We start from the raw sequence: 14,943 nt of genomic DNA, 5'->3' as shown, positions 1-14,943 counted from the left end.
CCATGTGCCTTTTTGGGAGCACATATTTTGTGTGAAAAGTTATTCTCCATATTAAATTTCAATAAGTCAAAGTACAGTCTAGACTTAATGATGATCATCTTCAAGCCATACTGAGGGTCCCAACTGCTTCCTCTCTAAAGCCAAATGTGGTTCAGATTTGTGAGAAGAAGCACTGTCAAGTCTCTGGCAGCAAGGAATAGGCAAAAGATGCCATGTTCAGAAGAACTGTTCATGATCTTCACTCAATGTTCTATTCGTGTTCAGAAGAAATAATTAAAACTGTTAATAATGACGTTTGAGGACTTTTTTTGGTGTAAAATCCTTATGCGGCCCTGCCTCACCCCGACTTTGCCTCCTGCGGCCCCCAGGTAAATTGAGTTTGAGACCCCTGGTGTAAAGTATCTACAAATTTTCCCTGAAACCCAGGCATTTCGGAGCATCTGCTTATGTGCAAATCTGCCTTTCCCCCGCTTTTTCCTTTTTGCCACCTAATAGTCTGAACTCTTATTTAAAAATTAAAAAAAGGTCTGGAGAGGATGCTGATGTGGCCAAGGCGAGTACATGCCGTGCAGGTGCAGGTGTGAATGTGTCTTTTATTACATCTGGCTCTGAATTCTGTTATGAGTCACTGAATGTAACTACTACTTCTTTTCCCTCCTGATGTGGAAGCCTAGTTTTTTAATATGAAAATGCCATGGTTCCATTTTACGGATGAGAAGAGGGAGACATGAGAGACTGCCCAGTGGAGGTCAGAAGTTTTAGATGAGACAGACAGACAGACAGACAGACGACAGACAGATGCTGCCTTCCAGGGGGGAAAAAGAGGTGAAAACCTGGCTTTGGTTTAGGGATCTGGCCCCATTGAGGGAACCCTATTCAGGATGGGCCCCCTAGGCCAGCATTTTTCAACCACTGTACCTCAGCACACTATTGTGCTGTGAGATATTGTTTGGTGTGCCGTGGGAAAAATTCCAATTTCATTTGTAACATGCGGCTTCAGCTCACAAATAGACCAATCATTGGATTCTAATGATTTATTTCATAATAAAGTAATTATAAAATAATTTCTTTGTGTTTATTTGATTCCTATTCAAGAGAATTACTTTATATATAGTCAACATAGGCACAGAGTTAGGGTCTTATGCCAGAAAATTTCAGGGGTAAGGTCTCCTTGTACTTAGGCCAAGGCTTTTCCCTTCCATTTCTCCCATATTTTTCTGGGCCTATGCAAACAATTGCCACTCACACCATTTTTACTGTATTTTTTTTAACTCTCATCCTAAAAAAAAAAGAGAGAGCTCACTTAACTTTCTGCTAGTGCTTTAATGAGTTCATCATCGCTGATTCAATCATTTTCAAAAATATACTTGTCACTGAACATTTTCTTTCCTTTCTCTCCCATCTCTTTAGTTTTTCTTTCCGTTTTCTATTTTTTTTTTTAATCATGTTGCTTTTGGTCTTCCTGAAACAATTGTATTATGATCAGTTATGTCAATTATGTGATGCATTTTCTTCAATAAATAAAATATATAAAAAATAAAAACATTTTCTAATACTGATGTGCCTTGAGATTTTTTTTTTCATGAAAAAAAGTGTGCCTTTGCACAAAGAAAGGTTGCAAAACACTGCCCTAGGCAAGCCCACTCGAGGGGTCACGCCCATCTCGGCCACTTGGCCCCGCCCCTTTCGGGTAGACCCCGCCCCCTCTCGCCACCATTTTTCGCCCATCTGGGAACGTCAGGTCAGTGCTGCGGGGGTCCAGGCCGGCGGTCTCCCCTGGGACATCGGCCAGCCGGGGCTGGCTGTGGGAGCCGAACAGAGCAAGCTGCTTTGAGTCCCTTTGGATGGGCGGTTTCGGCGGCTGCTGAGACCTCTAAGGTTTGGGGCCAGGAGACGCTGTAGAGTGGTTGCTGGGCAACCAGGCTGTTGGCTCTGCCCCTCCTCCAGGGGTTGGCAGGGACACACACACACACACAGACACACACACACACACACACACACACACGCTGGCTCTGCCTCTCCTCCAGGGGTAGGCACGCGCGCGCACACACACACACACACACACACACATATGCAACCAAGAGGTAACAAGGCCAAAGAACCTGTAGGGAAACTCACACACACACACACACACACACACACACATATTCAACCAAGAGGTAACAAGGCCAAAGGACCTGTAGGGAAACTCACACACACACACACACACACACACACACACACACACTAGGGAAACACACACACACACACAGTCTCAACCAAGAGGTAACACACACACACTAGGGAAACACACACACACAGTCTCAACCAAGAGGTAACACACACACTAGGGAAACTCTCTCTCTCTCTCTCTCTCTCTCTCTCTCTCTCTCTCTCTCTCTCTCTCTCTCTCTCACACACACACACACACACACACACACACACACACAGTCTCAACCAAGAGGTAACACACACACTAGGGAAACTCTCTCTCTCTCTCTCTCTCTCTCACACACACACACACACACACACACATACACACACACACACACACACACACAGTTTCAACCAAGAGGTAACAAGGCCAAAGAACCTGCAGATAGGAGATCTTGGTGTTTGTGGAGCTCTGGCACCTCTAGTCCTAATCCCTTCAGCCAATTTGCAGCTTCTCTTCACTCCTCCAAAATAAGCCAGAGGCTTATCTTTTCAACTAGTTTCAGCAATTAGATGCAGATTGTTTTGCCTCCGGTTCCCTGTCACCCAGCCAGCTCCTAGCTTCTGGTGGGGCTAACCTTACAAGATCAAAGCAGCTCCTGCAGCCCATCAGCTGCTTTTCTCCAGGCCCCTGAATTGCAGCAGTTGATGTGGGCTTTGGAGGAACATTTGGCAGGGCCCATTTCCCCAAGGAAGGCGGGCTGGCAGCTTTCCTCAGGAAGTATCTCCACAAATAATGAGTATCCCTTGACCTTAACAGTAGTTGGAGCAAAATAGATTACCCTGCTGTTTTCATGGCATGTATAAACAAATCTGTCTCAAGGATCTTTACTTGGCTTTTTAGTTTTTAGAAGGCTAATAAGGCTGACAAATTCCGTACGGTGTTACTATTAATTTTCATAATTTATACTGCTTCCCTTAGGTATTCTGGTTTAGAATAATGGCTGGTGATCAAGAGAAAGATTTACAGAAATTCCTTAAAAATGTGGATGAAATCAGTAAGTACCATTAAATCATAAACAGATTAAATTCTGCCTTCGGAAGGTGGTATGATGAACGAGAAATGATTACTCTAAGTTCACTCCAGGGTTGCCTGACAGGTTTATGATTCCTAAGAAAAAGTGTAATAGAAATTAAGCAGAAAGGGTACTGAGAAGCGAGTCATATTAGAGACGGCAGGTAGTATTTTCTGACTGTTAATTGGTTTCAGAGACGCTGTTAACATTCTGTTGGAGTTAAGGCTCACAATGCTACTATATATTCTCTTTTATGTAGTCAGGTCAAAGGTGTTTTAATTCTCTATTACCAGTGAGCTTAGCTCACTGAATAGCATTAAGAAATTCCTTTGATTAGGCTGGAATCCCTCGAGTTTTAGTGTAGAGTTATATCTACCTTTTGTTTTGGGGGTGGAGGGTGAAGGCCACACCAGGTGATGATCAGGGTCTTACTCCTGGCAGGCTCAGGTTTAGCCATGTACAAGGCAAGTGCCTTACCCACTGTACTATCACTATAGCCCTCATTTAATTTTGATCCTGATCACCACAGCCTATGATAGTCAGGACTACTCCAAGCTCTGCTTAAGGATCTTTCCTCAAAGTACTAAGGGGATCGTATGTGGTGTCAAGGATGGAATAAGGGTCTGTCACGTGCAAGGCAAGTACCTAAGCCCCTGTCTTATCTCTCTGCCCCCTTTTGAGTGGTAGAGGTTTTGAGCTGCACAGATGAAATCAAATGACATTCCCTCAGAACCTTCACATTACATGGAAGGTTCACAGTTGTTATCCTTTCTCTCTTTCTCTGAACAGGAGGACCCCAGCTCAGGAATAGGGTCTTTGAAAACATACTCTGATCCCACACACAGATTACATTCAAGAAACTCCACCACAGTCATTTCAGCATATTTCGAAGAGTTTATAGGAGGGAAACAATAAACCTTGTCTATCAGAAATGCATTAGAATGACTGCTTCCAGCATACTATATGAGTTCAGAGAATAAGATGGCATAAAAACTGTTGGTTGACTTCATAGCTGATAGATATATCTATAGTGTGTTCTTGGCCTTATCATGGACCTCTCAACTGCACACTGGATCTTGGCTCACTAGATTCCAGGCGATCTAGTCCAAGCCTATAGTTTTAACTTCCACCTATTTGCTGAGGCCATCACCTGTATATTACTTCCCAATCTGGGCCTCAACCTCTATGCCAACTCCTATAGCCATTGTACCCGACAAATACCACAAAACTCAGTGGATCCAAAATGAAGCTACCTATATTTTTCTCCTCTGTCTGTCCTTCCCAGTGAATCCTACCTGGCGTATCATTTTGATCTTTTGTTAGTGGCACCACCATCCAGAAATTTATGAGTCATGTTGGAGTCCTGCATTCAGTCATCCTTCACTTGGCTTCTTTGTCTGGTCCAAGCCTCTCTCAACCTCCCTTCGTGCTGCTGCTGCTTCTAACTCAGACTATTTCAATAACCCCTGATTGTTTTTCCTGCCTCTGGCTTACACTCCCCACAGAGTAATGTATCTAAAATGCAAATCTGGCTCAGACACTTCTCTGCTTGGATTCTCTCCCTACTCACTATCAATTTCAAGCTCTCATCAAGACTCCCTTGACCTTGTCCTACCCCCTCTGCTGTGACCAAATGCTGCTGATTCCTCCCCCCAGACCCGATGGTTCAGATTTGGTCTGTGGCCTTTTAACCCCTCTGCCTCCCCATCTTTCTTTGCCTGGCTCACTTTCATTCCCACCAAGAGTTATTACAGATTCTGTTTCTACCTGCATTGTCCAATGAAACTTCCTATGTTGAAAATGCTCTGTCATCTGCTCATGGTAACCAGTACTCGGCATGCCTGTCAACCATTTGAATTGCGGCTAGTGCTCCCAGCAAGTACAGTTGCTAACTTTATTCACTTACCATTCATTTCCGCCTCTGTACCCTATTAGCATACATGTAAGTGCTATGCATTAATTTTATAGATTCATGCTTTATTTTGAGTATTACTTAGATCCTGGAAATGCCACGATAATAAAGAATTAGTATCTTCATGTTTATAGTCCAGTGGAGAAAACATGCTAACCAAGTCATCATACATAATGTGTGCTCTAATGAGAGATTCGCAAAGTACCCAGCATTGGGAGTTGTGTTACTCTATTTGGGCTACAGAGTACCTAAGTTTGGACACTTCAGCAGATTTGGTTTTCATTGCTCTGGAGGGTGGAAGGTGTCTGCTGTTTTGCTGTCTCTGGAACATTCTTTCCACAATCATCTTCTTACTGTGCCTTACTTGGTCCCTCCTTCTACTCATGACCCTGCCTCTTCCCCCAGGGATGAGAATGAGGTCCATTCAGGGCCACTCCTTCTCTCTTTGCGGGCCCCATCTCCTAACCCAACCCCACAATAGGCCAGAGCTGCAGTAGTTGATTGTGGATAGGGACCCAATCTTTCACTCCCTTCATAGGTGTTAAGTAAAAAAGCTTTCTTGAAGAAGTGAGATGTAAGGGAGAATCCATGGCCCAAGTAGAAAGTGGCCATACTACAGAGGGCTGGTAGAGTCCAAGTGGGAAGGAAGCCAGTAGGAAAGCTGAATGGGAAGAGAGAACGAAGAGCTCATGACAAATACAAAAACCAGGACCAGAGAGATGAGAACAAGAAAGGAAGGCTTTTGTATGAGTCTAAGAAGGTCAGACCTTCAGAACCATGATAGGAGAAGTGGGAATCTTTTATTTATTTTTGGAACACACCAGGAATGTTTAGTCAGTGTTCAGGGATGCTGAGTATCCTATGGGATGCTGTGATCCAGCCCCGGTTAGCTCTGTGCAAAGTAAACATCCTCCCCACTACACAGCCACCCTGGCAGTGGGGATCTTATGAAAGGCTTATCTATAATTGGAACAATTACACCTTAGAAGAATAGTTTTCAGATGAGCCTGTGCCTGTCTTCCAGCTAAACAATGCTGCCGTAGGAAAGTCTTGAGGATGTGATGTGGGCTATAGACCTTAGGGCAGGGGAGAACAGAGACCAGAAGACCTGCGAGAGCAGAGACTGTGTCCCAGGAAGAAGAGACTAGTAGGTTATCATGCATCGTGGTAGGAGCAGAGACAAGTAGACAGATTTAAAATCTATTTATGAGTTTCTACTTGCCAAGTTTTATGAGGGCAGAGGAAGAATGACAGCTCAAAAAATGAGTTTTTATATTGCCTAGAGCTTATATAATGTCATAAACCTATGTTACATCAGAAATTTTTATTTAGAAAAGTCTAGTTATGAAGATATTAGGTCAAATGGCATGCATGTAGATGGGTGGTTAAGCTATCCTGCTGAGATAGGAGACACTTGAAAAGGAAGAGGCTTAGAGGATGAGTCAAGTTTATGAGTAAAACATTCTATGAAGATATTCAGAGGTGAGGCCAGAGCTGTGGTGCAAGCCTTGCCCATGCTAGCCTAGAACCGACCTCAGTTCGATCCCCCAGCGTCCCATATGGTCCCCCAAGCCAGGAGCAATTTCTGAGCGCATAGCCAGAAGTAATCCCTGAACGTCATCGAGTATGGCCCAAAAACAAAACAAAAATATTCAGAAGTGTGTTTAACCTAATTTTAATACTACCTACCTAGATATAGTATCTGATCCCACCAGGAATGAACCCAGTCCACAGACCACCAGAGCCCTCTTCAGATGCTAATCACAAGCATTGGTCCCTGATAATCCACTTCCTTCACTTTGGCTGTAAATTGGAGGTTCCCATGACATTTTTGTAAGGTCTCTTTCATTTCTTTGAAAGCTCATTGACCAGGGGTCACAGTGGTAGGGCTTTTGCCTTGCACGCAGCCAACCCAGGACAAACCTGGGTTCATTTCCCAGCATCCCATATGGTCCCCTGAGTCTGCCAGGAGCGATTTCTGAGTCCAGAGCCAGGAATAACCCCTGAGCACCGCTGCCACTCAGGGAGTTTTGGTGTGCCCCCCAAAAAAACTTATTAAGAATATATGTAAACAGTCAGATAATAATACACATAGGACAAAATCTCTGGTGCGCCAGGCTTGAAAGCTCATTTCTGCCCAAGAAAATATGTACATAGATATTTATTCAGCATTTGTTTGCTGTGGCAAAGCTTAAATACCTAGATGTCCTTCAATAAAGCAATGGATTAACTATTGGAAATTTCAATAATTAAAGTGAATGAATTGGAACAATTCGAATCTAGAATATCATTAAAGCACATTCAGAGAATAAAGGTTGTAAAAGAAAGAACATTGTATCCAATTATTTAATAACTTTAAATAGACACACACAGAATTCATCACAGACTTTTATCTTCCCATTAAGAATAGAGTCCTGGGGCCAGAGAGATAGAATGGAGGTAAGGCATTTACCTTGCATGCAGAAGGTCGGTGGTTCAAATTCTGGCATCCCATGTGGTCCCCTAAGCCTGCCAGGAGTGATTTCTGAGTGCAGAGCCAGGAGTAACCCCTGAGCGATGCCGGGTGTGACCCAAAAAAACAAAAACAAAAACAAACAAAAAAAGAGAAGAGTCCCTTGAATATGAACTTATCCTATGACTTACTTTGATCAAAGAGATGTTTGCAAACTTGAAAAGTGTATGTGCCTTAGGCCTTGGAGCTCACTCCATTTTTAAAAACAGTTGTGGACAATGCAATTCTTGCTGGAGTCAATGGCCAGGCAACCTTCAGAAGCAGAGCAGTCCAGCTGGCTGACAGCTGGCCAGAAACAGATGTGTGAGTCCCAGAAGAAGTGATAGGTGAAGCACAGCCTGTATTTTTAACCCAGAGAGTTGTGAACTAGTTAAAGCTAAATTGTATTTGTTTTAAGACACTAAGTTTTGGGTTGCTGTGTGTTTTTTTCTTCTGTGTGTTGGAAATATTTGACAAGTTGAAAACAATTGTTTTTTAAATGCATTGGGAAATGGAGAAATTGGAACAGGAAAATGTCAGGAGTTTAGTTTAGAAAGAGAAGAGATAGAGCAATGGGAAAGATTCAAAGTCCATCTTTGTTAAGCTACTGGGACGAAACTTGTAGAATCAGAGGGTTGAAAGTGTTGTAGAAATAGGATAATTACCTGTTGATATCTGAATCCTGATTATGTAGAGTCAATTTATGTTACCCTTCAGGGTAGTAAATGAAGTAAGCTAAAGGAGTTCCTTCAGATGCCATCTCTTCTGTGCATGAACAAGTAGGGTCATCTAGGGGCTGGAGAAATAGCATGAAGGTAAGGTGTTTGCCTTGAATGCAGAAGGATGATGGTTCAAATCCCAGCATCCCATATGCCCCCGAGCCTGCCAGGAGTAACTCCTGAACATTGTCGGGTGTGACCCAAAATCCCCCCCAAAAAAGTAGGATCATCAATTTGAGATGGTCAGTTTGAGATGATTTCAACTGGAGGCAGTTTTTTAAAGCCTTTGGGCAATTGATAGGATGGTTAGTCTAGGTGTGATATTGGTCATTTATAGCAATTATATGTTTGCTCTTGTCCCAGGTTCTGGTATAGAGCTCCTAAAAACCTTAGAAATTCCCTAAATGTTAAGAGCAATAGAGAAACCTGAATTTTTGTTCATGAGTGAGGTTTGGAACCTAAGGACAGGGACTGGGTGCCAGGGGAACCAGAGTTGGATCTCTCAGTTCTACCCTTTGAGAAAGAGAGAATGAGGAAGCCTAGTCCCCAGTGACCAATAACTGAATCGGTTGTGCCTTTATCAAGATGTCGCCTCAAAACCCAAAAGAACCCTTTTTAGTCAGGGAGTTCCTAATTGGCAACACATGATGATTTGCAGTAATGGTGAACTCACAGACCATGGGAACTGTTCATTCCTTCCACCTTGCCCTCTGCGTCTTCCATCTGGCTGCTCCTGATTTATAATAAACCAGCCATCAATTAAAATGTTGCTCAAAGTTCTGTGAGCCACTTGAGTAAGTGAATGAAACCAGAGTAGAAAGAGTTTTCGGGAACCACACTGAGTCAGCACTGGCCATCGATCTATCCTGTGTGCTACCTAAGTCATGCTCAGCTCTCTCCATATGATGTTTTGGAAAAAATTATGACCTAGAACTTTATTCCTTGAAGGCCTTAACTTATATCCTTGAAAGTTGTTGAGAGTGGATCTTACATGTTCTCACACCACACAATAAATTACAGCTCTTAAGAAAAGATGGCTGGATTAATCAATTTAGGTGATATCATTTTGCAGTTATGTACACATGCAACATCATCGTTGTGCACAAACTTACACAATGTTATACAGCAATTATGTCTTGATAAAGCTAGCATAAAAGGGTCAGAGCGATAGTACAGGGGGAAGGGCATTTGCTTTGCGTGTGGCTGACTCAGGTTTAGTTCCCCAGTATCACTTATGATTCCCTGAGCTCTCCAGAAGTAAGTCCTGAGCATCATTTGGTGAGGCTCAAAAATCAAAAATAAAAATAAGGCTAGCAAAAAGAAAGTTCTTCCCCATAGATTACCTATACCATCCTTTCTTGTTAATGGAGTCTCCTTTTGAAACCTTACTTAACTCATATTTGATTTCTCCTCTAGCAAATTTAATCCAGGAGATGAACTCTGAAAATCCAATTATCCAACAGAAGGCCATCCAGGAGACAGAAAAGAGACTACAGTTTGCAATGGAAACCCAAGAGGAGGATGGGTGTAGGACCACTGTGAACAAGACCATGATTAGTCCTGCAAAAGCTCCTGCTGAGGTTGCCTTTTCTCTCTTAAGAGTTACATAAGTAGATTCAGGGAGCACCAGTAGTTTAATCTCAATGTCTGGTGAGGCTGAAACAGTCTTTTGTATTCTAGATTCACTAGAATTATCTCCCACAAAGGAGTGTGTAATCACCCCAAACCCCCACGTCAGCCCCTTGGTCTATCTTGGGTCAACTTTAAATAATGAAATCTTTTTTTTTGGGGGGGGGTTGGGTTTTTGGCTGTGCTCAGGGGTTACTCCTGGCTCTATGCTCAGAAATCGCTCCTGGCAGGCTCAGGGACCATATGGGATGCTGGAATTTGAACCACCAAACTTCTGCATGCAAGGCAAACACCTTACTTCCATGCTATCTCTCTGGCCCCTAGTTAATGAGATTTTTATCTCCTGGGTCCCTGATGATAATTCAGCTGTATTTGTAAGAAATGCAGGCTGATAATTCATATTTCTAATTCCAATTGTGCAACTGCAGGTCGCTGGGCCTGCTCATCCTATTCTGCAGATTTAACCTTTTCCTAGTAGGACGCATACTCAGAAATTTGGATTAAAAAAAAACATACATAAAGAAAAAAGAAACAAAACAAAAATTCCAGAACATGCCCCTTCTGCTATTGATGGCTAAAGGAAGTGAAATGATTCCCTACTTTTCCGTCCCATTGATCTGCATATTGATAAATCGAAGTGGTTTTTGACATTTCTGTCTTTTCTTTCTTTTTCCTAATCTGTGCCCCACAGAACACAGATGAAATGAATCAAGGTAAGGATACCATCTCGCCTCCTACTGATATTTATTTAAAGTAACTGTTTATGGATTATTATTTAAAGTACAGCCCGAGTTTCCAAACAGCTCAGGAACAAAGCCTCTGATCACTCAGTTCAGTGGTTTGTGGTCAGAGGGGCTGGGGGATCAGGAGTCCTGTTTAAGTTTGTCGAGCCAATATTCTGCTAACTGAATTCGGTATCATCCAATTTACTCAACGCATCTCAAGGGATGCAGAGTTTCCCAGTTGCTCGGCTCAGAAGCTCATTATGCTAAATGGAACCAAAATATCTATCTTCAAAGAAAAACTCTTTGAAAAAGGCATAATTCAGATTTGAAGCACAGACATAGCCATCATGTATAATAATACATCACAGAGATTGCCATTTAGTGTCAAATTAACAAAAATGACATTTTCGTTGCTTTGGAATGACTATGTGTGTATGATTGTGTGTGTGTGTGTGTGTGTGTGTGTGTGTGTGTGTGTGCAGGAAAAATGTGACTATACAGCTCTAAAGTAGCTTTCTTTTTGAATTTGAGCTAAAGTACTGATTATAGTATTTGGATTTTTCTTTTTAATATTTGAAATGACTCTGCTGTCAGAGGCTTTCCTGGCAGCTCTAGAGAAAGATGCAAAGTCCCGTGCCAAGAGAAGACAGGAAAACAAAGTCTTGGCAGATGGTAAGTACAGTCATCACTTTTCAGCAGCTGGTGAGGACTTGTCTTAGAGCACATGAGCACTGTGTGCTGAAGGCTCAGGAGATCAGAATTCCCAGGAGAATGGGTTTCCTGTGGGCCTGCATCTGTGGGGGCTGGTCATACCTCTCGGTCTGTCTCTGTTCCTATGCAGCAGAAGGAAGTCAGTCATAGACAGTTCCTTTCTAAATATAGGGATGGATTTGGCAAATCCATCAAACAGTTCTAAGAAAAGCTCAAGAAAAGGAGAGGGATTGCAGTGAGGGACCACTGGCCCATCTGAGGTGGCGAAGAAGTGAACAAGAAAATGAAGCCACGAAACAAAGCTATGAGGCTAGAGAGAGGCGAGAAGGAAAGGGAAAAGACTGCTTGTGTCTGGGAGGGGAGATCTACCTGGCAGAAGGAGCTTCTGCTGATTTGACACCATCCAGTGGTACAGATTGTGGATTTCAGGGATTCTGAATATATCTCAGTAGAACATGTCGTGGAATTTCAGGGATTCCGAAAAAACTAGTTGTTTGGTTCTCTCTGAAGCAAGTAGTACACTTTGGGACAAACTTGAGGTATTTCAAAGCGTTGAGGCAGAGACACTTGCTTTTATGAAAAGTTACTTAAATTCTTAAATTCTGAGATATCTGCAGTGAGGGCCCCTTTGAGTCACTGGAAGCATTGAGAAAGGGTTGGAAAAAACAGTGGATAAAAATCTAAAAGAATTTCCAGGTGTGCTGGACGAGCTCACCTATCTGACTTTTGTTCTTCTAGCCCTCAAAGAAAAAGGCAATGAAGCATTTGCAAAAGGCGATTATGAAGCAGCCATCCTGTGTTACAGTGAGGGTTTGGAGAAGCTGAAGGACATGAAAGTGCTGTACACCAATCGAGCCCAGGTCAGTCAATCCCAAATGTGTGGTGGGATTTTCTTGAGTCAGTAGCAGTAGCCTTGAGGCAGCAGGACAAAAAAAAAAAAAGGAAACCAGAGGGAGCTATTAGTTAATCTCTGATAAATATGTAACCCCTAGGATAGTTGACTTAGATGGAGCAGGTACCAATGCCCATAGTGTTTTTCTGCCATGGCCCACTTTCAAGTTAATAAGTGGAAGTCCCTAAAGGAGGCCTTAGGAAGAGCTCCACATAATCGGTCCTTTCCCTGTTGTAGGTCGGCTCCACTATGGCACCCCTTGTGACAATATGCTTTTCTGTATGGGTAAAGAGAAAACAAATGAAATGATGAGATTGGAATGAATGCTGCCACTACTGGTTTCTTTTTTTTCCAGCCATTTTTCTGGTAGCAGACTGAAAGGCTAAGGTTACTCCCTGGTAAATTGCCAACTCTTTATCTAAGCTTCTGTGGCCAGGGTAGAGCAAATAACTGATGGACCTGAAGCCAGTTATTTAGACATTTTGATCTCTGAAGTCCCTCAGACCAGAAATACGTTATCGCGAAGCAGCTTCATTTATATACCTGGAACACCAGGTAAAAGCCATCACCCATGTTATCCATCTCTTAATGAAAGGATGAGGTTGGTGGTTCCCAGGGACACCAAAATTACCTGTGACCTGTTCTTTGGGGAATTCTTTGGGAAGTTTTGATGCCTGGAAAATTGGCAGATTCATAGACAGGATAGTCAGAATATGTCAGTGGGGCCAGTGGAAGATGAATTTGATGCTGCATCATTTACTAGGTGGAGAAGCTAAAAAAAAGTTCATCAGTTCCAATTTCTGTAACTCAGGATTAAGGATATTGTAGATGAATATTGAAAGCAAGAAACGGCATGAGGAACCTGCAAAGTCTGGCGAGATAACGACAAATAAATCCCAACACATCCTCATCTCATTAGTTCAGCAGTTCGGATAAGTCAGACTAGAGTTGAGGTGTCACTCATTGCACCCCCATTTGTGAGATAAAATGTTCTGTGGAAATAATTTGGTGGATTAAATGACCAGAAATTGATTTAGCAGGGCCATTCTTTCCATCCTAATGTGATTATAAACTTCTGGAGGGCAAAAACTGGCATATTTTACCCTGGTATGCTTTATTTATAGCATATATTCAAAAACTTTTTGTCAAGTTACATAACCCTGAAGTCACAAGAAGCCCATTTAAATGGGTTTTAAGTTTTTATTGATACTTCAAAAGACCCATTTAAGGGGCCGGAGAGATAGCATGGAAGTAAGGCGTTTGCCTTGCATCCAGAATGACGGTGGTTCAAATCCCTGCCTCCCATATGGTCCCCCAAGCCTTCCAGGAGCGATTCCTGAGCATAGAGCCAGGAGTAATCCCTGAGCACTGTCAGGTGTGACCCAATAAAGAAAAAAAGACCCGACCACCTACTCTAGCAGCTCAGGGGGTGATGGTGGGGGATATGGGTTGCAGGAAGGGAACGGGGATGGGGAAAGGACAAATTTGGTGATGGGTATTCCCCTGATTCAATGTTATTATGTACCTAAAATACTACTGTGAAAGATATGTAAGCCAATATGATCAAAATAAAAATTAAAAAAAAGACCCATTTAAATGCAACAATTAATATGATATGTATTTTTTTTTTTTTGTGGTTTTTGGGTCACACCCGGCAGTGCTCAGGGGTTTTTCCTGGCTCCAGGCTCAGAAATTGCTCCTGGCATGCGCGGGGGACCATATGGGATGCCGGGATTCGAACCGATGACCTTCTGCATGAAAGGTAAATGCCTTACCTCCATGCTATCTCTCCGGCCCCTATATGTATATTTTTTGATATATCACCAGGTTTGGATTCTACAAACTTCACCTATTGATGCTGGTTCAGCCTTGTAACTCTAAAGTTATTTGAAAGCAATAAACTGAAATTGCTTTTTAAATGTTATATAATCCAGACATCTGTTTATACTGTAGCTGATCTATGCCCTGCTTTATCTAAATGAGTTATATTTTACTGTACCAAAATTTAAACAGCCCATTATTAATTCTGGAGAATCATATTAAGAATGGGGGCCGGGCGGTGGCGCTAAAGGTAAGGTGCCTGCCTTGCTTGCGCTAACCTTGGACGGACCGCGGTTCGATCCCCCGGTGTCCCATATGGTCCCCCAAGCCAGGAGCAACTTCTGAGCACATAGCCAGGAGTAACCCCTGAGCGTTACTGGGTGTGGCCCAAAAACCAAAAAAAAAAAAAAAAAAAAAAAGAATGACTGAAAAATGGGCCCGGAGAGATAGCACAGCAGCGTTTGCCTTGCAAGCAGCCGATCCAGGACCAAAGGTGGTTGGTTCGAATCCCGGTGTCCCATATGGTCCCCCGTGCCTGCCAGGAGCTATTTCTGAGCAGACAGCCAGGAGTAACCCCTGAGCACCGCCGGGTGTGGCCCAAAAACCAAAAAAAAAAAAAAAAAAAAAAAAAAGAATGACTGAAAAAAGAAAAAAGAAAGCAGAAGGCTTTGGGGGCAAACTATAGCTCCCAGCTTTCCCAAAGAGAATTCAGAGACAAACAACTGCAAAATGCGCTGCCTGGTGTTACAAATCATTTGAACCATTGACTATTTTTAAAATGCCTCCCCTGTTTGCATGCAGTGTTGAGAAGCACTTAATAAGGGCTCTGTGAAT

General features: G+C 42.7%; 1 protein-coding gene across 2 annotated transcripts in view; it reads left to right on the top strand.

Annotated features, from left to right (window-relative positions):
• The first annotated feature begins 3,133 nt into the window (after nt 1-3,133).
• The window catches only part of TTC12 (tetratricopeptide repeat domain 12), a 36,501-nt gene continuing 24,691 nt past the window's right edge, over nt 3,134-14,943 (top strand). For both annotated transcript variants that reach the window (XM_049778679.1, XM_049778678.1), the window contains exons 1-5: nt 3,134-3,191; nt 9,748-9,911; nt 10,652-10,673; nt 11,280-11,357; nt 12,135-12,256. In XM_049778679.1, coding sequence (XP_049634636.1) covers nt 3,134-3,191; nt 9,748-9,911; nt 10,652-10,673; nt 11,280-11,357; nt 12,135-12,256 — 444 coding nt within the window. The remainder of the gene's footprint in view (nt 3,192-9,747; nt 9,912-10,651; nt 10,674-11,279; nt 11,358-12,134; nt 12,257-14,943) is intronic.

Source organism: Suncus etruscus, chromosome 8, assembly GCF_024139225.1.
Source record: "Suncus etruscus isolate mSunEtr1 chromosome 8, mSunEtr1.pri.cur, whole genome shotgun sequence".
NCBI lineage: Eukaryota > Metazoa > Chordata > Mammalia > Eulipotyphla > Soricidae > Suncus > Suncus etruscus.
The sequence above is the reverse complement of the archived record's forward strand: the minus strand, read 5'-3'. Positions and strand labels throughout refer to the sequence as shown.